Consider the following 18,828-nt stretch of genomic DNA (forward strand, 5'->3'; position numbering starts at 1 on the left):
CATGTGGTGAAACTTTAAGTAGCAAATTATATCCACCTGGTAGGTTTTATTAATATAATATGTTATTATATTTTATTGAGTTCTCTATACTTATTTTAATGTTGATTCAGCTTACAATATATGTGTGATCATTTGTGCTTGTGGGGTGTAGGTGTGAGAAGATGTGTCACTTGAGCTACTATAGTTCTGAATTTGCCAAGTGAACGCTTCTTTTCATGTATAATAACATCTTTCCTTTCAGCGGTCTTATCAGTAGTAAGAATCAGATTGGTCCAGTTGTAATAATTTTGGAGCAAGCAGCTATCAGAAGCCACCCAAATTTCGAAATCTTTAACCAATTCATTATAGCAGCCCCACACGTCTTTGAATCTCTTCTTGTCTACGTGTGCTCAGTGAAACGGATTTTTGGCTTCGAGTGCGGATTTCTGGGGGGTAGATAACTTTATAGTGGGGCCAAAGTTGTCCAGACTGTTGAGAAATACTTAATTTCTCTCTTGACTTCTGTGTGTGTATGTCAAATGACTGAAACAAGTAAAAGAATAAAATAATTTTAAAATATATAAAAAGAAGAAAATGAAAATGGAGATTGGGGAGTTAATAACTGTTTATCATCAACCGCAAATTAATCATCACCCCTTACAGCTGTTTCAATTAATACTCAGTAAATATTAAGTAAATATTAACTTTATATTTATATGACCTGAGCATAATATCTTCAGAGGGAAAATATATACTTTGAATGCTTTATATGTGTTTATGGATTCATTATAGCAGACTGAATAATACTGTTTATGATTTGTATTGTTATATGTTTGAGTTTTCTGCTTGATTGGAGATTACATATATATACATATATATATATATATATATATATATATATATATATATATATATATATGAATTAACAGAATGAAATAAAAAATCCAAGGCAGTGAAAGTTTTCAGAACACTTATAAAGAAAAGGTCTTACAGCTGTTTCCGGGATATTTTATATATTCCCTTAATCAGAGACGGTGAGAAAAAACGTTTAAGTTGTAGTTATAGAGAATATATGAAATACAGAGTGAGGTGGAGGGAATGAAAACAGACTTGAGATACGTAAGGATATTGTATCTGCAGTTCCATTATTTAAGCAGAATGATGTATATGTAATTTACCTGGAGCAGAAACAGCTGTAAGACCTTCTCTTTATAAATGTTTTGAAAACTTTCACTGCCTTGGATTCTTTATCTCATTCTGCTAATTTTTATATATATGCACGCTAATATATGACCTACGCTGGACTCCTCATTCCTATAGTCATTGAACCTGGAGCTTAACTATAGTCTGTCCATAGCACTTACACAGCACTGCCTGACATCTTTGGGTTTTCTTAACACCATTACCTCTCCTACTCCCCCTCTCTTTCTCTCTCTATATATATATATACACGCGCGCGTACACGTACACAAACACGCAGAGCCATGTCCACGCTCGTGCCCACATACACACACACAATTACTCACTTATACGTTTTATTCCTTAAAATTGTTTCAGTTCTAAGCATGCACATTCTTAATTGCAAAAAAACAAACAGTTTTCGTAAGAAAACCAAATGAATTAATTTTGCATTGTATTGCAATAGGAATGTCTGACTTCTTTCCGTATCTGTTATTGATGTTGTTGTTACTGCTGTTGTAGATTTGTCAGAAGATTGGCTGGAAAGGCAAAGGTGGAATGTTCGACATTTTACCATTGGTCTTACAAGCTGATGGACAAGACCCAGAATGGTATGATATACCTCCGGAATTGGTTCTGGAAATAGCGATAAAACACCCAACGTGAGTATAGGCATCACTCTCACAACACACCAAACTCTTTCACTTAACCATTTCGTTTCACTGTCTGTTTGTCTGTCTATCTATCTATCTATCTATCTATCTATCTATCTATCTATCTAATCTATCTATCTATCTATCTCTCCATATTATATATATATATATATATATATATATATATATATATATATATATATATATATATGCCTGTCTGTCTGTCCGCCTGTCCGCCTGTCTTTCTGTCTTTCTGTTAGTTTGTCTGTCTGTCTATCTATCTATCTATCAACGGGTTCGAGATAAACTCTACAAGCACGGATGTGCTGTCGGACGGACGAAACCGTAATGCATGTCCTTGTTCAGTGTCCGGGCATTGCTGACCTGTGGGGTTATGATGAACTGCTGCTGTCACGTTTGAGGACGGATCCGTCTGTCGGCCGAGTCTGTAGTGATGATCGCACTGCCACCCTCCTTCAGTCAGGTAGGCAAGGCAGTTTTCTTTTGCCCGGTGACTGTCGCGAAAGAGGTTGTTTGGTGGACAAGGCTGAAGGGCATGAGGGCCGATACATTCCTCTTTGGTAGAACTCTCATTGACTTCTTCAAGTTTCACTTGAAAAGGAATCTGAGAGTGAAGGGCGAAGTGCTGTCCTCGAGTGAGTTTATTGAAAGGTGAGTGAAAGTTGCGAAAACGGCAAGAGTGGATGGTACCTCTCTAAGTGTAGACCTGTAAGTCAGAGAGAAGGAATTGGAGAGGACATTTGCTCCTAGGGTTTTATGGAAATCTCGGACAACGGGGCTCCTGGATTATCCCTAGAAGCTTTCCTGTATCAGGAGGGCCATATTTCTATAATCTTCCTCGCCTTTTTTTTTAATCTTTATATGCCATGTATATGTTCCTTCTTTTTCGATGTATACTGTGTATACTTACTTGTTTTTATCATTTCATTATCATATATAGACCTCCACACTTTATGTCTGTCTCTGTATTGTCCCCCTCATCCTTCGCCCTTGTGGCAAATAAATGAAATCACTATTATTATTATTATTACTATTATTATTATTATTATTATATCATCATCATCATCATCATCATCATCATCATCATCATCATCATCATCATTATTACCATTATCATTATTATTAGTATTATTATCATCATCATCATCATCATCATCATCATCATCATTACCATTATCATCATTATTATCATCATCATCATCATCATCATCATCATCATTATTATCATCATCATCATCATCATCATCATTATTATTACCATTATTATTATTATTATTATTATATTATTATTATTATTATTATTATTATTATTATTATTATTATTATTATTATTATATTATTATTATTATTATTTATAGAGCAAATTTGTGAGCTGGCAGAAATAGTTGCCAAATCGGACAAAATACTCCGCAGCAGCAGTTCCCCAAACTCTTTATATTTTGAGTACAAAATAAATCTCCCGAAGGCAGCTTTGCCTTTTCCCCCTTTCAGAGGCGATAGAATAAAGTACGAATCAAATCAAGTACTGAGATTGATTTCATCGACTCTCCCCGCTCCATAGTTAGAAAGAATTATTAACTTGTACCGTAAGAAGAATTATCAGAACATATTTCAGTATTATAATCAAGTTGGGTATTTTCACAATCGTGATTTCTTGCTTTCTGTTCAGAAGTTCTGCTAAATTACTTTTTATATACAGTAATGTTTTCTGCTAGAGATTAACTATTTCTGTAAAGTTTTGTAATATACTGTTAGATTGCTTTAAATATTACATGCTTTAATGCACATAAAACTTTTTTCCTGAATAAGCGCTGCTGAAATTGTGTCTAATATTCTCGTACACTTACGATATCAAACATGGCGGATGATTATCCTCGTCACCGGATTATTTCATCGACATTTTCTGATTTCGTTATTGTTCATCGGATTTTTTTTTTTTTTCATTTTGTTTATCCTCATTTTTCATTCCGCTATTCTTTTAATTTTTCATTCCGCTATTCTTTTAATTTTTCATTCCGCTATTCTTTTAATTTCTATCATTCTGTATTATTCAGCTTTGAGTGGTTCGAAGAATTAGGCTTGAAATGGTTTGCTTTTCCCGGAGTTTCCAATTTATTGTTCGACTGCGGCGGCTTAGAATTCACTGCAGCTCCCTTCAACGGTTGGTACATGGGTACAGAAATAGGTTCCAGAAACTTGTGTGATGAATCTCGATATAATTTAGCAAAGGTGAGTCCTTCGTTTCTTCTCTTGTTTCAAAAAGTCACAGAAGATGCACATATATAAATGTATACACACCACACACACACACACACACACACACACACACACACACACATATATATATATATATATAACATGAAAATAGTAATGCAATACTAGAGTATTGCTTTCCAGTAAAGAATAGCCCGTGAGGGTAAATTATACATAAAGTAAATAAATGATACAACGAAGTATCGATATTTACTGGAAAATAGCGAACGTAATAAATACGACGCTAATGTAAAGCTTCACTGCGTATGTACTAGTAAAGATGCGTGTGTGTAACAAACATGAAAAATTGTCTTACCTCTAGGAAGAACATCTGAAAAATGAAAAACCTAGATAAGGATAATGCAGTACCGGTTTCGGATTTTTCAAAATACGAATGCCAATCGTATAATTGATTTATCTTCATCAGCCGCATATACCTCAACAACATTTCAAATGTTGCCATCTATGCCAGTACACTCGTCTGAACGCCAAAGCGTTAACAGAGCGAGAACAGTGAAGAAGTTTCAATGAAAATAGTAATGCAATACTAGAGTATTGCTTTCCAGTAAAGAATAGCCCGTATTAGCATCGTATTTATTACGTTCGCCATTTTCCAGTAAATATAGATACTTCGTTGTATCATTTATTTACTTTATATATATATATATATATATGGTGTGTGTGTGTGTGTGTGTGTGTGTGTGTGTGTGTGTGTAAATACATACATACATGCATACATGTATGCAACCATCCATCTATACATACATACATGCCCAGATGGATAGATAAGTTTCTTTTTTGGCCACACAGGGCTGCACACAGACGGGACAAGTTACAAGGTAGAGCTTTTCTTTTGGGGGAGAAAAAAAAAGGTGGCGTAGGTTTTCGATCAAAAGGGATCGTAAAAGGGAAAAAAGAACCAAAAAAAAGAAAAAAGAAAAAAAAGGAAAAGAAAAAAAAGAAAAAAGGGAAAAGGAACAAAAGAAAAGAAAAATGAAAAAAGAAGAAAAAAGAGGAAAAAAGGGGAAGAGGAAAAAAACGATCAATAGGGATCGTGTATCACAGTGTCATGATGTATGGTGTAAAGGGGAAAGCAAGTAAGGTTTATCCGTGGGAAGAAAAGCCTTTGTTTGCAAAGATAGATAGATAGATAGATAGATAGATAGATAGATTCAAAAATTGTAATGAAGAACGATAAAGGAAAACATGAAAAATTCATACACAAAGTCGACCGCAGCGGAATTTGAACTCAGAACGTAGCGGCAGACAAAATGCCTATTTCTTTACTACCGACAAGGGGCGAAACACAAAGGGGACAAACAAGGACAGACAAACGGATTAAGTCGATTATATCGACACCAGTGCATAACTGGTACTTAATTTATCGACCCCGAAAGGATGAAAGACAAAGTCGACCTCAGCGGAATTTGAACTCAGAACGTGAAGATGGACGAAATACCGCTAAGCCTTTTGCCCGGAGTTCTAACGATTTTTCCAGCTCGCGCCTTAATTAATAATACAACGAAAAGGCCCCCTGGATTGACAGAATATCTACAGAACTGGACCCCTTAGAAGAGCAAAAGTGGGAGGGTGTCAAGGTAGAAGATATAAGATCTGCTCTCAGGAGGTCAAGCAAATGGAAGTCTCCAGGAAAGGATAAAATTCCTAACTTCTGGCTGAATGCCTTCCCAGAGAGCCATGAACTGCTAACAGAACTGTACAATGATGTTCTGCAACACCCTAGTAGGATGCCTCCTTGGCTAGTTAATGGGTTACATTCCTGCTTCCAAAAAGTGAAGAAACAAATGAACCAAAAAACTATAGACCCATAACCTGCTTAACAACTATGTACAAAACTCTAACATCTGTCCTGACGGAATATACCTATAGTTTTTTTAACAGACAGCAGCATATTCCCTAATGAACAGAAAGGATAAACGTGGATCCTACGGCTGTAAAGACCAACTACTCATCAATAAGATGATCTTAGAAGATTGTCACAAACGACAACAAAACTTATCAATAGCCTGGATAGACTATAAAAAGGCTTTTGATAGCCTACCACATAGCTGGATTAGGAAATGCCTTGAAATGTATAAGATAGCACCAACTCTGCGAAACTTCTTGACTGTAAGTATGAGATCATGGAGAACCACACTAACTCTGAACAGTGACAGTGAATCCCTAAATGCTGGTGATGTAAAAATTTCGTGTGGCATTTTCCAGGGTGACTCACTGTCACCACTCCTCTTTTGTTTATCCTTAATACCTCTCTCAAAGCTGCTCAATGACGCGCAGTACGGGTATAAAATGTTTGATAAAAATATAAATCATCTCGTTTACATGGATGATTTAAAGCTTTTTGCAAAAAAATGATCAACAACTCAAGGGCTTACTAGCGATAGTCAAACAATTCAGTGACGACATCAGAATGCAATTCGGCCTCGATAAATGTGCAAAGGCTACCTTTATCAAAGGAAAAATGACAGAAACATCTAACGTTAACCTTGACCAACAGAATGTCATAAAAGAACTAGACCCAGCGGAGAGCTACAAGTACCTAGGGGTAATTGAAGGGAACGGAATAAGGCATTCAGAGATGAAGGAAAGGATCAGGAGAGAATGCTATCGAAGAGTGAGAGCAATACTCAAGACAGAGCTGAATGCAAGAAACAGGATCGAAGCAATCAATGCATTAGCTATACCAGTCGTGACTTACAGTTTCAATATTGTTAACTGGTCAATTACTGAAATATGTCAGCTCGACAGAAAAATAAGGAAACTGTTGACAATGCATAGAATGCACCACCCTAAGGCAGATACAGAACGACTCTATCTGCCAAGAAAAGAGGGAGGCCGTGGTCTTTGCAACTGGCAATAACAATGAAGATTGCTACAATTGGCCTAGACACCTACCTGAAAAACTCTGAGGACTGGATGTTAAAACTTGTCTCAAAACATGAAAACAAGAAAGCATCATACTCAGTCACAAAACAGGCAAAGGAATATCTAAGTGAATTCCGAATACAACCAATTTCGGAATTAGAGATAGACATACAAGAAACAAGCACAGAAAAGCTAGGCGCATGAAAACCCGTGCCAAAACTGCGGCCTTAGATATTCTGAATAATAAATGGCAAGAAAAACCTCTCTATGGCAAATACCCAAGAGAGCGAATAATGCAGATATCGACAAAGCCCTGACCCATCAATGGCTAATGGCCTCTGGCTTAAAATCTGAAACAGAGGGGTTTATCATAGCAGCTCAAGATCAATGCCTACCAACAAGAAACTACCAGGCCAACATATTAAAGATCAGAAGCAGTCCAACGTGTCGTGTATGCACAACAAAATGAAACCATTGACCATGTGGTCTCCAAGTGCAGTCTTCTAGCGCCTACAGAGTATCTCAACAGGCAATAGAGCTGCACAATATATTCACTGGGTAATCTGTAAAACCTGGATTTGCCCCATGAAAAAAACTGGTGGGAACACAAACCACCCCCAGTGCTTGAAAATGACCACATCTCACTCCTCTGGAACTTCACCATTCAAACTGACAGGAAGATAGATGCAAATAGGCCAGACATCATATTGAAAGACTTCAAACAAAGAACATGCCTCCTCATTGATATGACTGTCCCAATCGATATAAACGTATCTGTCAGGACCTACCAAAAACTGAGCAAATATAAAGATCTTGAAATAGAAATCAGCAAAATGTGGAAGCTGAAGACTAAAACAATACCTGTTGTCATAGGTGCCCTGGGAATGATAGCAAAAGGGGCTGATAGCTACCTAACTCAGATACCAGGAAACCCAAAAATGGCAGAAGTTCAAAAGATAGTGCTCATGGGAACTGCTCATATCCTACGCAAAATACTCTCTATGTAACCTCAAGGTTTAAACAACAAATTTTTCGGTTTAAAAAAAAAAAAAAAAAAAAAAAAACTTTTTTTTTTAGACATTCATTAGTACAACATCCCCACCCCCCAAATATATGGCACACTAGGCATAACAACAACATGAACTTCCAACCCTGTTGTCTCTTGAGGTCTCTGGGTGAGACTTGGAGCCAACTTGTACAAATATAAGCAAAAGTCAAACATAGAATAATAATAATAATAAGCATGATAAAAAAATAATTAGACAATACATACAAAAACACCAGGACTTACAAACACAATAACATACAGAAAATGCACTACTAGGCACTGCACACATCCTACGCAGAACACTTTCCACAATAACCATCAGAGCATCACAACAAATCACAGCACATACCCAAGGCACACAGAGCTGCGCTCGGTAGTGAAGTGAAAGCACGCTATAAAAATAAAACTACTGAATAATAATAATATAATAATAATTATTATTATAATAATAATAATATAATAATATAATAATAATAATAATATATAATAATAATAATAATAATAATATAATATCCTACGCAAAATACTCTCTATGTAACCTCAAGGTTTAAAACAACCATAATTTTCGGTTTAAAAAAAAAAAAAAAAAACTTTTTTTTTTTTTTTTAGACATTCATTAGTACAACATCCCCACCCCCCAAATATATGGCACACTAGGCATAACAACAACATGAACTTCCAACCCTGTTGTCTCTTGAGGTCTCTGGGTGAGACTTGGAGCCAACTTGTACAAATATAAAGCAAAAGTCAAACATAGAATAATAATAATAATAATAATAATAATAATAGTAGTATGGAAAAGAGCCTCGTGAGAATCGTTGGAGGTCTTTGAGGTAAAATATGGCAGACAAGAAAGTAGAAACGATCTCGAAATATTCTGATTTAAAAATAGAAATATCAAAGAGTGGGTGCTGGGTGGGCGGGGGACGTTTGTCTGGTACCAGAAGTGAAAGTTGTTTATATCGGAGCACGAGGCTAAATCCATTCCCTCCATCAAAATCCAAAGCCTTTGATACCTCGTGGAACAGCTAAACATCAAAACAAACATGAGAACGTTCCAGAAATCTGTCCTGCTCGGAACAGCTCATATCCTCTGAAAAGAAAGGTACATTCCCTCTAAGACCTTTTGTTATATGTTGATAGTTGACATTAAGACGATGAAGAAAAGAAAAACAAAAACCTAATATTTGATATCCATACTGCACATTGAAATATAATAAGCTAATCATGATATAGTTGCGCAGTTTGACACAGCTGCAATATTTGTTAGTGTTTCTCCCGCAGTGTCGGTCATTTCAGTACAGATCTGTTTTCTTTTCTCCTTTCTCCTTTGTCCTTTTGTCCTGTAAACGTGGTTTCTTTTACGATGTAATGAATGAATCCTGGGATTGTTTGATACGTGCCACATTCATCGTCTCCTGTCCTCTTTCTCTGCACGAGATATCATGTTACAAAGCCAACAATGTGTGATTTATTGATTTTCTTTTTTTCCTTACTACAACTGTCTTTAAAAGCTATGAACTTTTTGAGTAACACTCTTAGAAATATCAGGCTTATGACGGGCAAAATTTCGATGGTATGAAGAACTGATATTGAATGTGTGTGTGTTTGTGTGTGTGTGTGTATCTGTGTCTGTGTGTGTATGTGTGTGTCTGTGGGTGTTTGTGTGCGTGTGTAGTTGTCTATTAGTTGGCTATTTTGTAAAAGCAAAGAGCTAGCAGAATCATTCGCACATCGGAAAAAATGCTTAGCAGCATTTATTACGGATCTTTACGTTTTGAATTCGAATTCTGAAGAGGCCGTCTTTGCCTGAATGAGTGTCGTTTAAGGATGTTGATGGAAACACCCATGTTTCCAGAGGTGGATTAGCCTCTCAACATGGTTAATCAGAGATGCACATATCGTCGGCCGCTAAGGGACATGCTCAATTGGTTACGGTCAAGCAAGGCCTTGTAAGTGGATTTGGTAGACGGAAACTGAAAGAAGCCCGTTATATATGTATTTATATATATATGTGTATGTGAGTGTATATGTTTGTGTGTCTGTGTTTGTCCCCCAACATCACTTGACAACCGATGGTGGTGTGTTTACGTCCCCGTCACTTAGCCGTCCGGCAAAAAGAGACCGATAGAATAAGTACTAGGCTTACAAAGAGTAAGTCCTGGGGTCGATATGCTCGACTAAAGGCGGTGCTTCAGCATGGCCGCAGTCAAATGACTGAAACAAGTAAAAGAGTAAAAAAAAGCATCAAATACAGTAATTTCGTAGAAGAGAGATTCGGCTGCTATTTATGTATGAGATCAGATGACCTCCATGCGTAATATTGTTTATCGAAAACAACACAATGAAAGAAAATGGCGTCGGTTAAAGCGAAACGAAACCGCGTTGCGGACAGACTCATTTCACTGAGAACTTTAACCAGGAACCGACCTATTGCAAGGAAACGGGGAGGAAAAAGAGAAGGAGGGGGTAGGATACCAACCAAACAAACGAACACACAAACATGTGAAACAAATTATTAAAAAAAAAGAAAATAATTGTTAGCGTTCTAGCACCGCCATGTTGTTTTTCTTCTTTCTGTTTCTTTTTGTTTGTTATTTTTCTGGTCTGGTCTTCATTTCTGCAAATACTTTTTTCGGTTTTGGCAAGGTTAATCTAAAACTGATAGCCTTCTAAAAACAACTACGGTAACAGGTAACCGTAACAGTAGTAGTAGTAGTAGAGTAGTAGTAGTAGTAGAGTAGTAGTAGTAGTAGTAGCAGCAGCAGCAGCAGCAGCAGAGTAGTAGTAGTAGTAGTAGTAGTAGTAGTAGTAGTAGTAGTGGCAGTGGTGGTGCTGGTAATGGTGGTGCTGGTGATGATGATGATGATGATAACGGTTTCAAAGTTTGGCACCCCAGTGTTTGTTCAACGGTTACTTATTTCCTTGATCCCCGAAAGGATGAAAGGAAAAAGTGAACCTCAGCGGAATTTGAACTCGGAACGTTAACTAACGATGGACGGACGATACGCCCCGTTATGCATCTTGTCCGATGTGCTAACAATTCAACCATCTCATATCACCGTCTTAACAACAACAACAACAACAATGATAATAATAATAATAATAATAATAATAATAATAATAATAATAATAATAATAATGATGATGATGATGATAATAATAATAATAATGATAATAATAATAATGATAATAAATTTATTGTAATGGCGGAGAGCGTACGAAAGGCAGAGCTGCTCTCTAGAGGAGGCCTCGAACATAAAGATAAGTGGCATCTGGAAACAACAACAACAACAACAACAGTAACACTGACGACTAAAGACTACCTATTTCCCTAGATTCTGTTTGGCACAGTAGCCATTGTATAAAAGATCTGCTAATACTCACTTCACTTTCTTAGGTAACAAAACAATAATAGTAATAATATAATAATAATATAATAATAATAATAATAAAATAATAATAATAATAATAATAATAATAATAATAAATAATAATAATAATATAATAATAATAATAATAAAATAATAATAATAATATAATAATAAAATAATAATAATAATAATAATAATAGTAATAATAATAATGATAATATAATAATAATGATAATAATAATAATAATAAGGTCTGGCAACTCGAAAAACAATTGCAGAAGGAATAATAGGAGAGAAAGATAAAAATACAAAGAATTTAAACAAAAAACAAAAGAACGACAGAAAGAAGAAAAATAGAAGAATTGAAACACAACAATAATAATAATGATAATGATAATAATAACAATAATAATAATAATAATAATAATAATAATAATAATAATAATAATAATAATAATAAAATAAAATAAAAGTAACGCCGAAAGGCATAAGAAGTTCCTTTGAAATTATTTCTAACTTGTTCAGCACCGTATAATAAAGCTGGAAACGGAACGCATAATTTTTTTTTTTTAATGTTGTTTAGTTTTGTTTATTTTGTTTTTGTTTTTCCTTGTTATTTTTTTGTGTGCTTGTGTGAGTGAGTATGTCTGTGTGTGTGTGTGTTTGTGTGTGGGGGGGGAGGGTGTACAGTGTAGCTTTTTACCATTTTCTTTTCTTCCCTTTCGTTTGCCTTTTTTTTTCTCCCTCTCTCTTTTATACAATTCCATATCCTTCACCCATGCAACCTCTCCACACTGGTACACATATACATACCTACATGCACACATAGACGCACGCACTTTCTATTTCCCTTCCGTCGGTGTATCTGTCAGTCAATCTATTTATCTATCAATCTATCTCTTCCTCTACCTATTTGTCTGTCTATATATCTATATATCTATCTGTCTGTCTATCAATCTATCTTTCTGCCTGTCTGTCTATCTATCTATTTATCTGTCTGCCTGTCTGTCTATCTATCTATCTATCTATCTATCTATCTATCTATCTATCTATCTATCTATCTGTCTGTCTGTCTCCGTCTGTCTGCCTGACTGCCTGCCTGTCTACCTGTCAGCCTATCTATCGGTCGAATTGCCTGTCCGTATATTTGTTCTTCTCCGCCTCTCTCTCTCTCTTACCTTCTCTTCTTTCTTTCTAAGAACAGACACGCACACACACACACACATACACACACACACATGCACACACACACCTGCCTCTCTGCCTCTCCCTTTCCCCTTCCTAGCCATATGAATATACAGTGATATATTTGTTATATTTACATATATACACATACAAACTGACACACACACACACACACACACACACACACATACCTATACATAAGCACAAATATGTGTAAGTATATATATATATACACACACACACATACATATAAATTTTATGTATGTATGACTGTGTGTATGTGCATACATACATATATATGTATGTGTTTGTGTATATGCATGTATATGTACGTAAGTATGTATGTATGTATGTATGTATGTATGTATGTATGTATGTATGTATGTATTTATGTATGTATGCATGTATGTGTGTATGTATGTATGTATGTATGTATGTATTTATGTATGTATGTATGTATGTATGTATGTATGTATGTATGTATGTATGTATGTATGTGTGTATGTATGTATGTATGTATGTATAGGAACATTTCTTCGGCTAATGCCTTTTGTGTCACTGCTCGGAATTTCCATAAATCCTCATTTACTTATTCAAGCGAACAATATTTCGTCTGTAATATGCGTCGCCTGAGGCAATGAGAATTTGCGGTGAGTCCAAGTAGTGGTGCAAAGGGTATTAACCGGCTAAATTTGGGAACTATACTTTATACCATGTGTTGAGTGCTTCTTCCCGCATTTATTTCAATCTATCGATATGTGTGTCTGTCTATTAACCTGTCTGTCTGCCTATATGTGATTGCCTGCTTGTCTGCCTGTCTACCTAGCCATGACTCCCTGCCTAGCTGGCTCTCTATCTATCTTTTCTGTTTATCTATCTATCTATCTATCTATCTATTATCTATCTATCTATCTATCTATCTTCTATCTATATATATATATATATATATATATATATATATATATATATATATATATATATCTTTTCTGTCTCTCTATCTATTTATCTACTACTCTATCTATCTATCTTTTCTGTTTGTCTGTCTGTCTATCTATCTATCTATCTATCTATCTATCTATCTATCTGTTTTTCTGTTTGTCTATCTATCTATCTATCTATCTATCTATCTATCTATCTATCATTTCTGTCTGTCTGTCTATCTAACTATCTTATACACACACACATACACACACACGTATATATAGCTTTCTTTGACAATCACCTCCCATGTCTCTCTCACTACCCCTCTCTCTCCCTTTATCCTTCTTCCTCTCTTCCTTTATTTCTCCCCACTGTCCCCTCGTCACTCCCCTCTACCTATTCCCTTACTATTCTTCCTCCTACTCCTCCCCCTCTCTCTATTAACTCACAACCCGTATTTACTCTTCCGACATTTTTGTTGGCTTTATTTATTTATTTTTCCATCTTTTTCTTTCATTATTTTCCTACCCCTCCCCCCATATTTTTCTCTCTTCTTCTTTTACTCAACTTCTTTCTTTTTCTTACACCTTTACCTTATTTTCTCTTTAATTCTTGTACTACTCTCTTTGTTGTTGTTGTTGTTCTTCTTCTTCTTCTTCTTCGTCTCTTTCTTCTTGTTCTTTTTCTTCTTCTTGTTCTTCTATCACTACTACTACTACTACTAACTACTACTACTACTACTACTACTACTACTTCTTCTTCTTCTTCTACCTCTTCTTTTTCTACTACTATTTCTCCTTCTCTCCTCCTTCTTCCCTCTCCTCCACACCACCAACACCACCTCCCCTCTCCCTCCTCCGCCTCCCCTTCCCCCTCCTTCTCACTCTCGGACCTCTAAAACTCTTCCCTATCTCTTAACCCGCACCATCCCTTCTCTCACCACCCTACCTCCTCTACATTCCCCCCACTCCCCCACCGCCAAAGCAGCCGCCGCTGCCACTACCACCACTACCACCACCACACCCTTACCCCTAACCCCATCATACAAGGATCTTGTCAAAGCAAAGACATTTCATAAAAATCTTGTTGTTCTTGTTGTTACAGTTAATATATTATTATTATTATCATTATTATTATTATTATTATTATTGTTATTATTATTATTATTATTATTATTATTAGTTGTAGTAGTTGTAGTAGTAGTAGAAGTAGTAGTAGTGGTGGTGGTGGTAGTAGTAGTTGTAGTAGTAGTAGTTGTAGTAGTAGTACCATTTTGTACTATTGTTTTCATTATTGTTGTTTATTATTGCTGTTTCTATTTCTGTCGTTGTTGTTGCTATTTTGGGTGCAGTTGTTGTTGTTGGTGGTGGTGCTGTTGTTGTTGTCGCTGTTGCTAATGTTGTTGTTGTTGTATTTGTTGCTACTCCAGTTTATTATTACTATTGTTCTTTCCGAAAATATGTTATTTAACTACTTTCGCCCGTGTTAGTGGCTTTCTAGTTCCAACACCCGTATCCACCACCCACACTTGCCATCCACCACAAGCACACACACACACACACACACACACACCACACACACACATACACACACACACACACACCCTCTTCCACCCTGCGCCACCCCCTCCCACCGATTCCACCTTCAAATATCTTTTGAACGCGTTACGTGATGAATACTTTGAACGATTTAAGCCGGGCAGTTGTGAAGTTGACAGAAATGAAAGTGAAACTAGCGACCCCCCCACACACACACGTACATACCACTCACATGCACTCCGCACATATCATACTATATCTTACACACACACACAAGCACACACACCACTACATCATATAAACATGCACTTAGTCATACACGCACCTCACGTCACGCTGTATCATACACACTCACACATACACTCCACACTTCATCACACATACACACACCACACTACATCATATACACACACATTACATCATACAATCAGTACACCATATACATACACTTTACTTCATGCGCACACACAGAGTACATAAACTACATCATACTCACATACACCACACACACATACTGACACATGTAAACATACTTACACACACATACAGATACAATTACATGAGCGCGCTCCCACACACGTACACTATACTCAAAACAACATACACACACATACTACATTGTGTGTCTGTGTGTCACATACGAGCGACATTACACCTTGCCACGTCACGCTATCGACACACAGACACTAAATCACATCACGTGATGAACACCCATTACTGCACCACGGCTACACACCAGCACGCTAGTAAACGCATGAAGGCCACTATATCACGACTCCTATAAACATCCAAAAAAAAAAACCATCGCCATGACCACCACCACTGCTAATACCAGATTACCAGACTATCAATAAGCCCTACATATGTTGGTGATCAACTTAATCACTTCCTCTAGAATTAATGTGAAAGTGCTGTCTAATAATAATATAATAATAAAAAATAATAATAATATAATAAAATAATAAAATAATAATAATAATAATAATGACAATAATAATAATAATAATAATAATAATAATAATATAATAATAATAATAATATAATAATAATAATAATAATAATAAATAGTATAATAATAATAATAATAATAATAATAATAATAATAAAATATAATAATAATAATAATAATAGTAATAATATAATAATAATAATAATAATATAATAATAATAATAATATGTAATAATAATAATAATAATAATAATAAAAGAGTAATAATATAATAATAATCATAATAATAATATAATAATAAAATAATCATAATAATAATAATAATAATAATAATATAAATAATAGTAATAATAATAATAATAATAATAATATAATTAATAATAATAATAATTAAATACCCTGTTGTAGTACCAGGCAGTGGCTTTCATAACTTCTGATCTTAACTGATTGGAAGAGTTATCATGTACATGTTTTGTCTTCGTCTACAAGATGGGCTACAGTCAATAGTCTGCTCAATACCACAGGTTTGCTTGTCAGTTGTTTGACCTTAATCAGTTGAGCATGTCCCTTAGTGGCTGATGATATGTGCATCTCTGATCACGAGCAGAAGTAGTAGGGGAGCATTATAGCCATGTGTTGAGAGGAATTCTTTGGGGTTTGAATGATTCGCCGTTGGAAACGTGGGTGCTTCGTTCAACATACTTAAACAGCTCTTATTCAGGGAGCTTTTGAGCGGGATGGGGCCACTCGACCAGAAGAAAATTCTAACTGGGCCCCACCTGCAAGGTCATGCACTGTTTATCTTGATATGAGATTACCATGTCGCGCACATATTGTTTTGATGTATGTGCCTGGTGTACCCTTATCAGACGGGTAGTCATGATGGGTATACTGGTCTTCGTATACTTTACCCCAGTGTCACTTTGATGGCATGCACTACTCTCTCACTCAATAATAATAATAATAATAATAATAATAAAAATAATGATAATAATAATAAAATAATAATAATAATAATAAAATAATAATAATAATAATAATAATAATAGTGTCAGCTGTCCACAGCCAGCAAACTATGGTGACACTTGTTTATTAAAGCATGACCAGTAAACAAGTGTCACCTTTGTCTGCACGCTGTGGACAGTTGACACTTTCCATCATACCCAGCAAAATAAGCTGTGAGTTTTCATATAATAATAATAATAATAATAATAATAATAATAATAATAATAATAATAATAATAATAATAATAATAATAATCATAATCCGGCTGAAAATCGATCACATCGACCCCAGTGTTTCACTGGTACTTAATTTATCGACCCCGAAAGGATGAAAGGCAAAGTCGACCTCGGAAAAAATTTGAACTCAGAACGTAAAGGCGAAATGCCGCTGAACGTTTTACTTCCTGTAATCCGTGACCTTCCAGCCTTCTCCTTCCAGTTACTGTGACTTTTTCTTTACATATCACTTCGAGTGATCTCGGTGTGCCCTTATTTTTACATTTTACTTCCTGTAATTTTTTTATCTTTGCACACACGTTACTTCCGGTTACTCTCTTTACTTGCAGGTGATTGGAAAACGAATGAATCTGGACATTAACCGTGATTCTTCGCTTTGGAAAGATCGTGTTTTGGTGGAAACGAATTTGGCTATACTCCATAGCTTCCAGGTAAGATGGATTACATTATGATTACCATTTACGTTTTAACATGTTTCACGCTATCTATTACATTGCGACTAAGTGTACCACAAAGGTACCACAGAACTACCATCTCGTTACTAGTACAGTGGTGCCATTGGTCTGGGGCCCTGGGTCTGCAAATACGTGGCTGGGTTTTCTCTAAAAAGAAAATAGAAAAAGAAAAACACTTCACAGGACTCTTGCAGGACTACCCTCATGACTAGGTTTCTAAGTTAATGATGTACCACCTTATAATATTTCCCTGGTTACCACAGATCCTGACATCGCATTAGTACCACGGAGATATCACAGAGGTACCAAACCGAAAAAGAAAAACATCAAATTCATCTTGAGTTTTGAGAGAACACCCGCCAACTCGGGAGCCAGAAATTCATCTTGTTCTATCTGGCAATACTGTAATATTTTTCTCGGAGACCCTGGATGCCACAAACCCTATCATTTCATTAGAACGACAGCGGTAGCATAGAAATACACCAGAGATACTAAACGAAAAAGCGAAAATCATCACAGTCCTCTCGAATTTTGAGAAGACTATGACAAGATTCTAAATGAACACTCACCATCCGGGAACCTGAAGTTAATCGTGTCCTACCTTGTACCCTTTATTATTTCTTTCGAACAACCTAAGTACTACAGCCCCTGCCGATTAATTAGTATCACGTAAGCACCCCTGAGACACCACAGAGGCTCCATATACTTGCCAGAACTATCTGCTGATAGTTCAATAAAACTATTTTAAAGCCAGATTGAAATCTTTCGCCATCTTATTGTCTTCTAAATTTCCGCTCTGATCTGTAATTTGTCGTCTGTTAGTAAGATACAACTTCCTGTTTGAGAACGCTAAAAGCTTTTTGTCTCTTGTGATTTCGCAATACACAAAGTCAACTCTTCGAGACTCACCCGACCTCCTCCTCCGGCCACTTCAACACAATTTTACATCCGATGATTTTATGCAACTTCCTGAATGATAATGGAATACAACTTCCGGTCATTGATATAAAAACAAAAGTGAAACGCGACACTGCCTCCAAAAACTACCACCACCACCAACAACAACAACAACAACAACAACAGTAAAGCGTTAACGGCTGCAATAAGGACATCAACATCTAGAACAACAACAACAACAACATCAA

The 18,828-nt window shown here is 35.8% G+C and overlaps 1 protein-coding gene across 1 annotated transcript; it reads left to right on the forward strand.

Moving 5' to 3' along the window:
* Nucleotides 1-1,680: 1,680 nt before the first annotated feature.
* On the forward strand, nt 1,681-17,695 carry LOC115226979 (nitric oxide synthase, inducible-like; the record flags this gene model as incomplete). Its single annotated transcript, XM_029797933.2, has 3 exons — nt 1,681-1,820; nt 3,887-4,061; nt 17,558-17,695. Coding segments are annotated over 3 exons (438 nt in total), but the record flags the coding sequence as incomplete, so codon positions are not given.
* Between the last annotated feature and the right edge of the window lie 1,133 nt (nt 17,696-18,828).

The sequence above is a fragment of the Octopus sinensis genome, unplaced genomic scaffold (assembly GCF_006345805.1).
Source record: "Octopus sinensis unplaced genomic scaffold, ASM634580v1 Contig00898, whole genome shotgun sequence".
In the NCBI taxonomy this organism is placed as follows: Eukaryota; Metazoa; Mollusca; class Cephalopoda; order Octopoda; family Octopodidae; genus Octopus; species Octopus sinensis.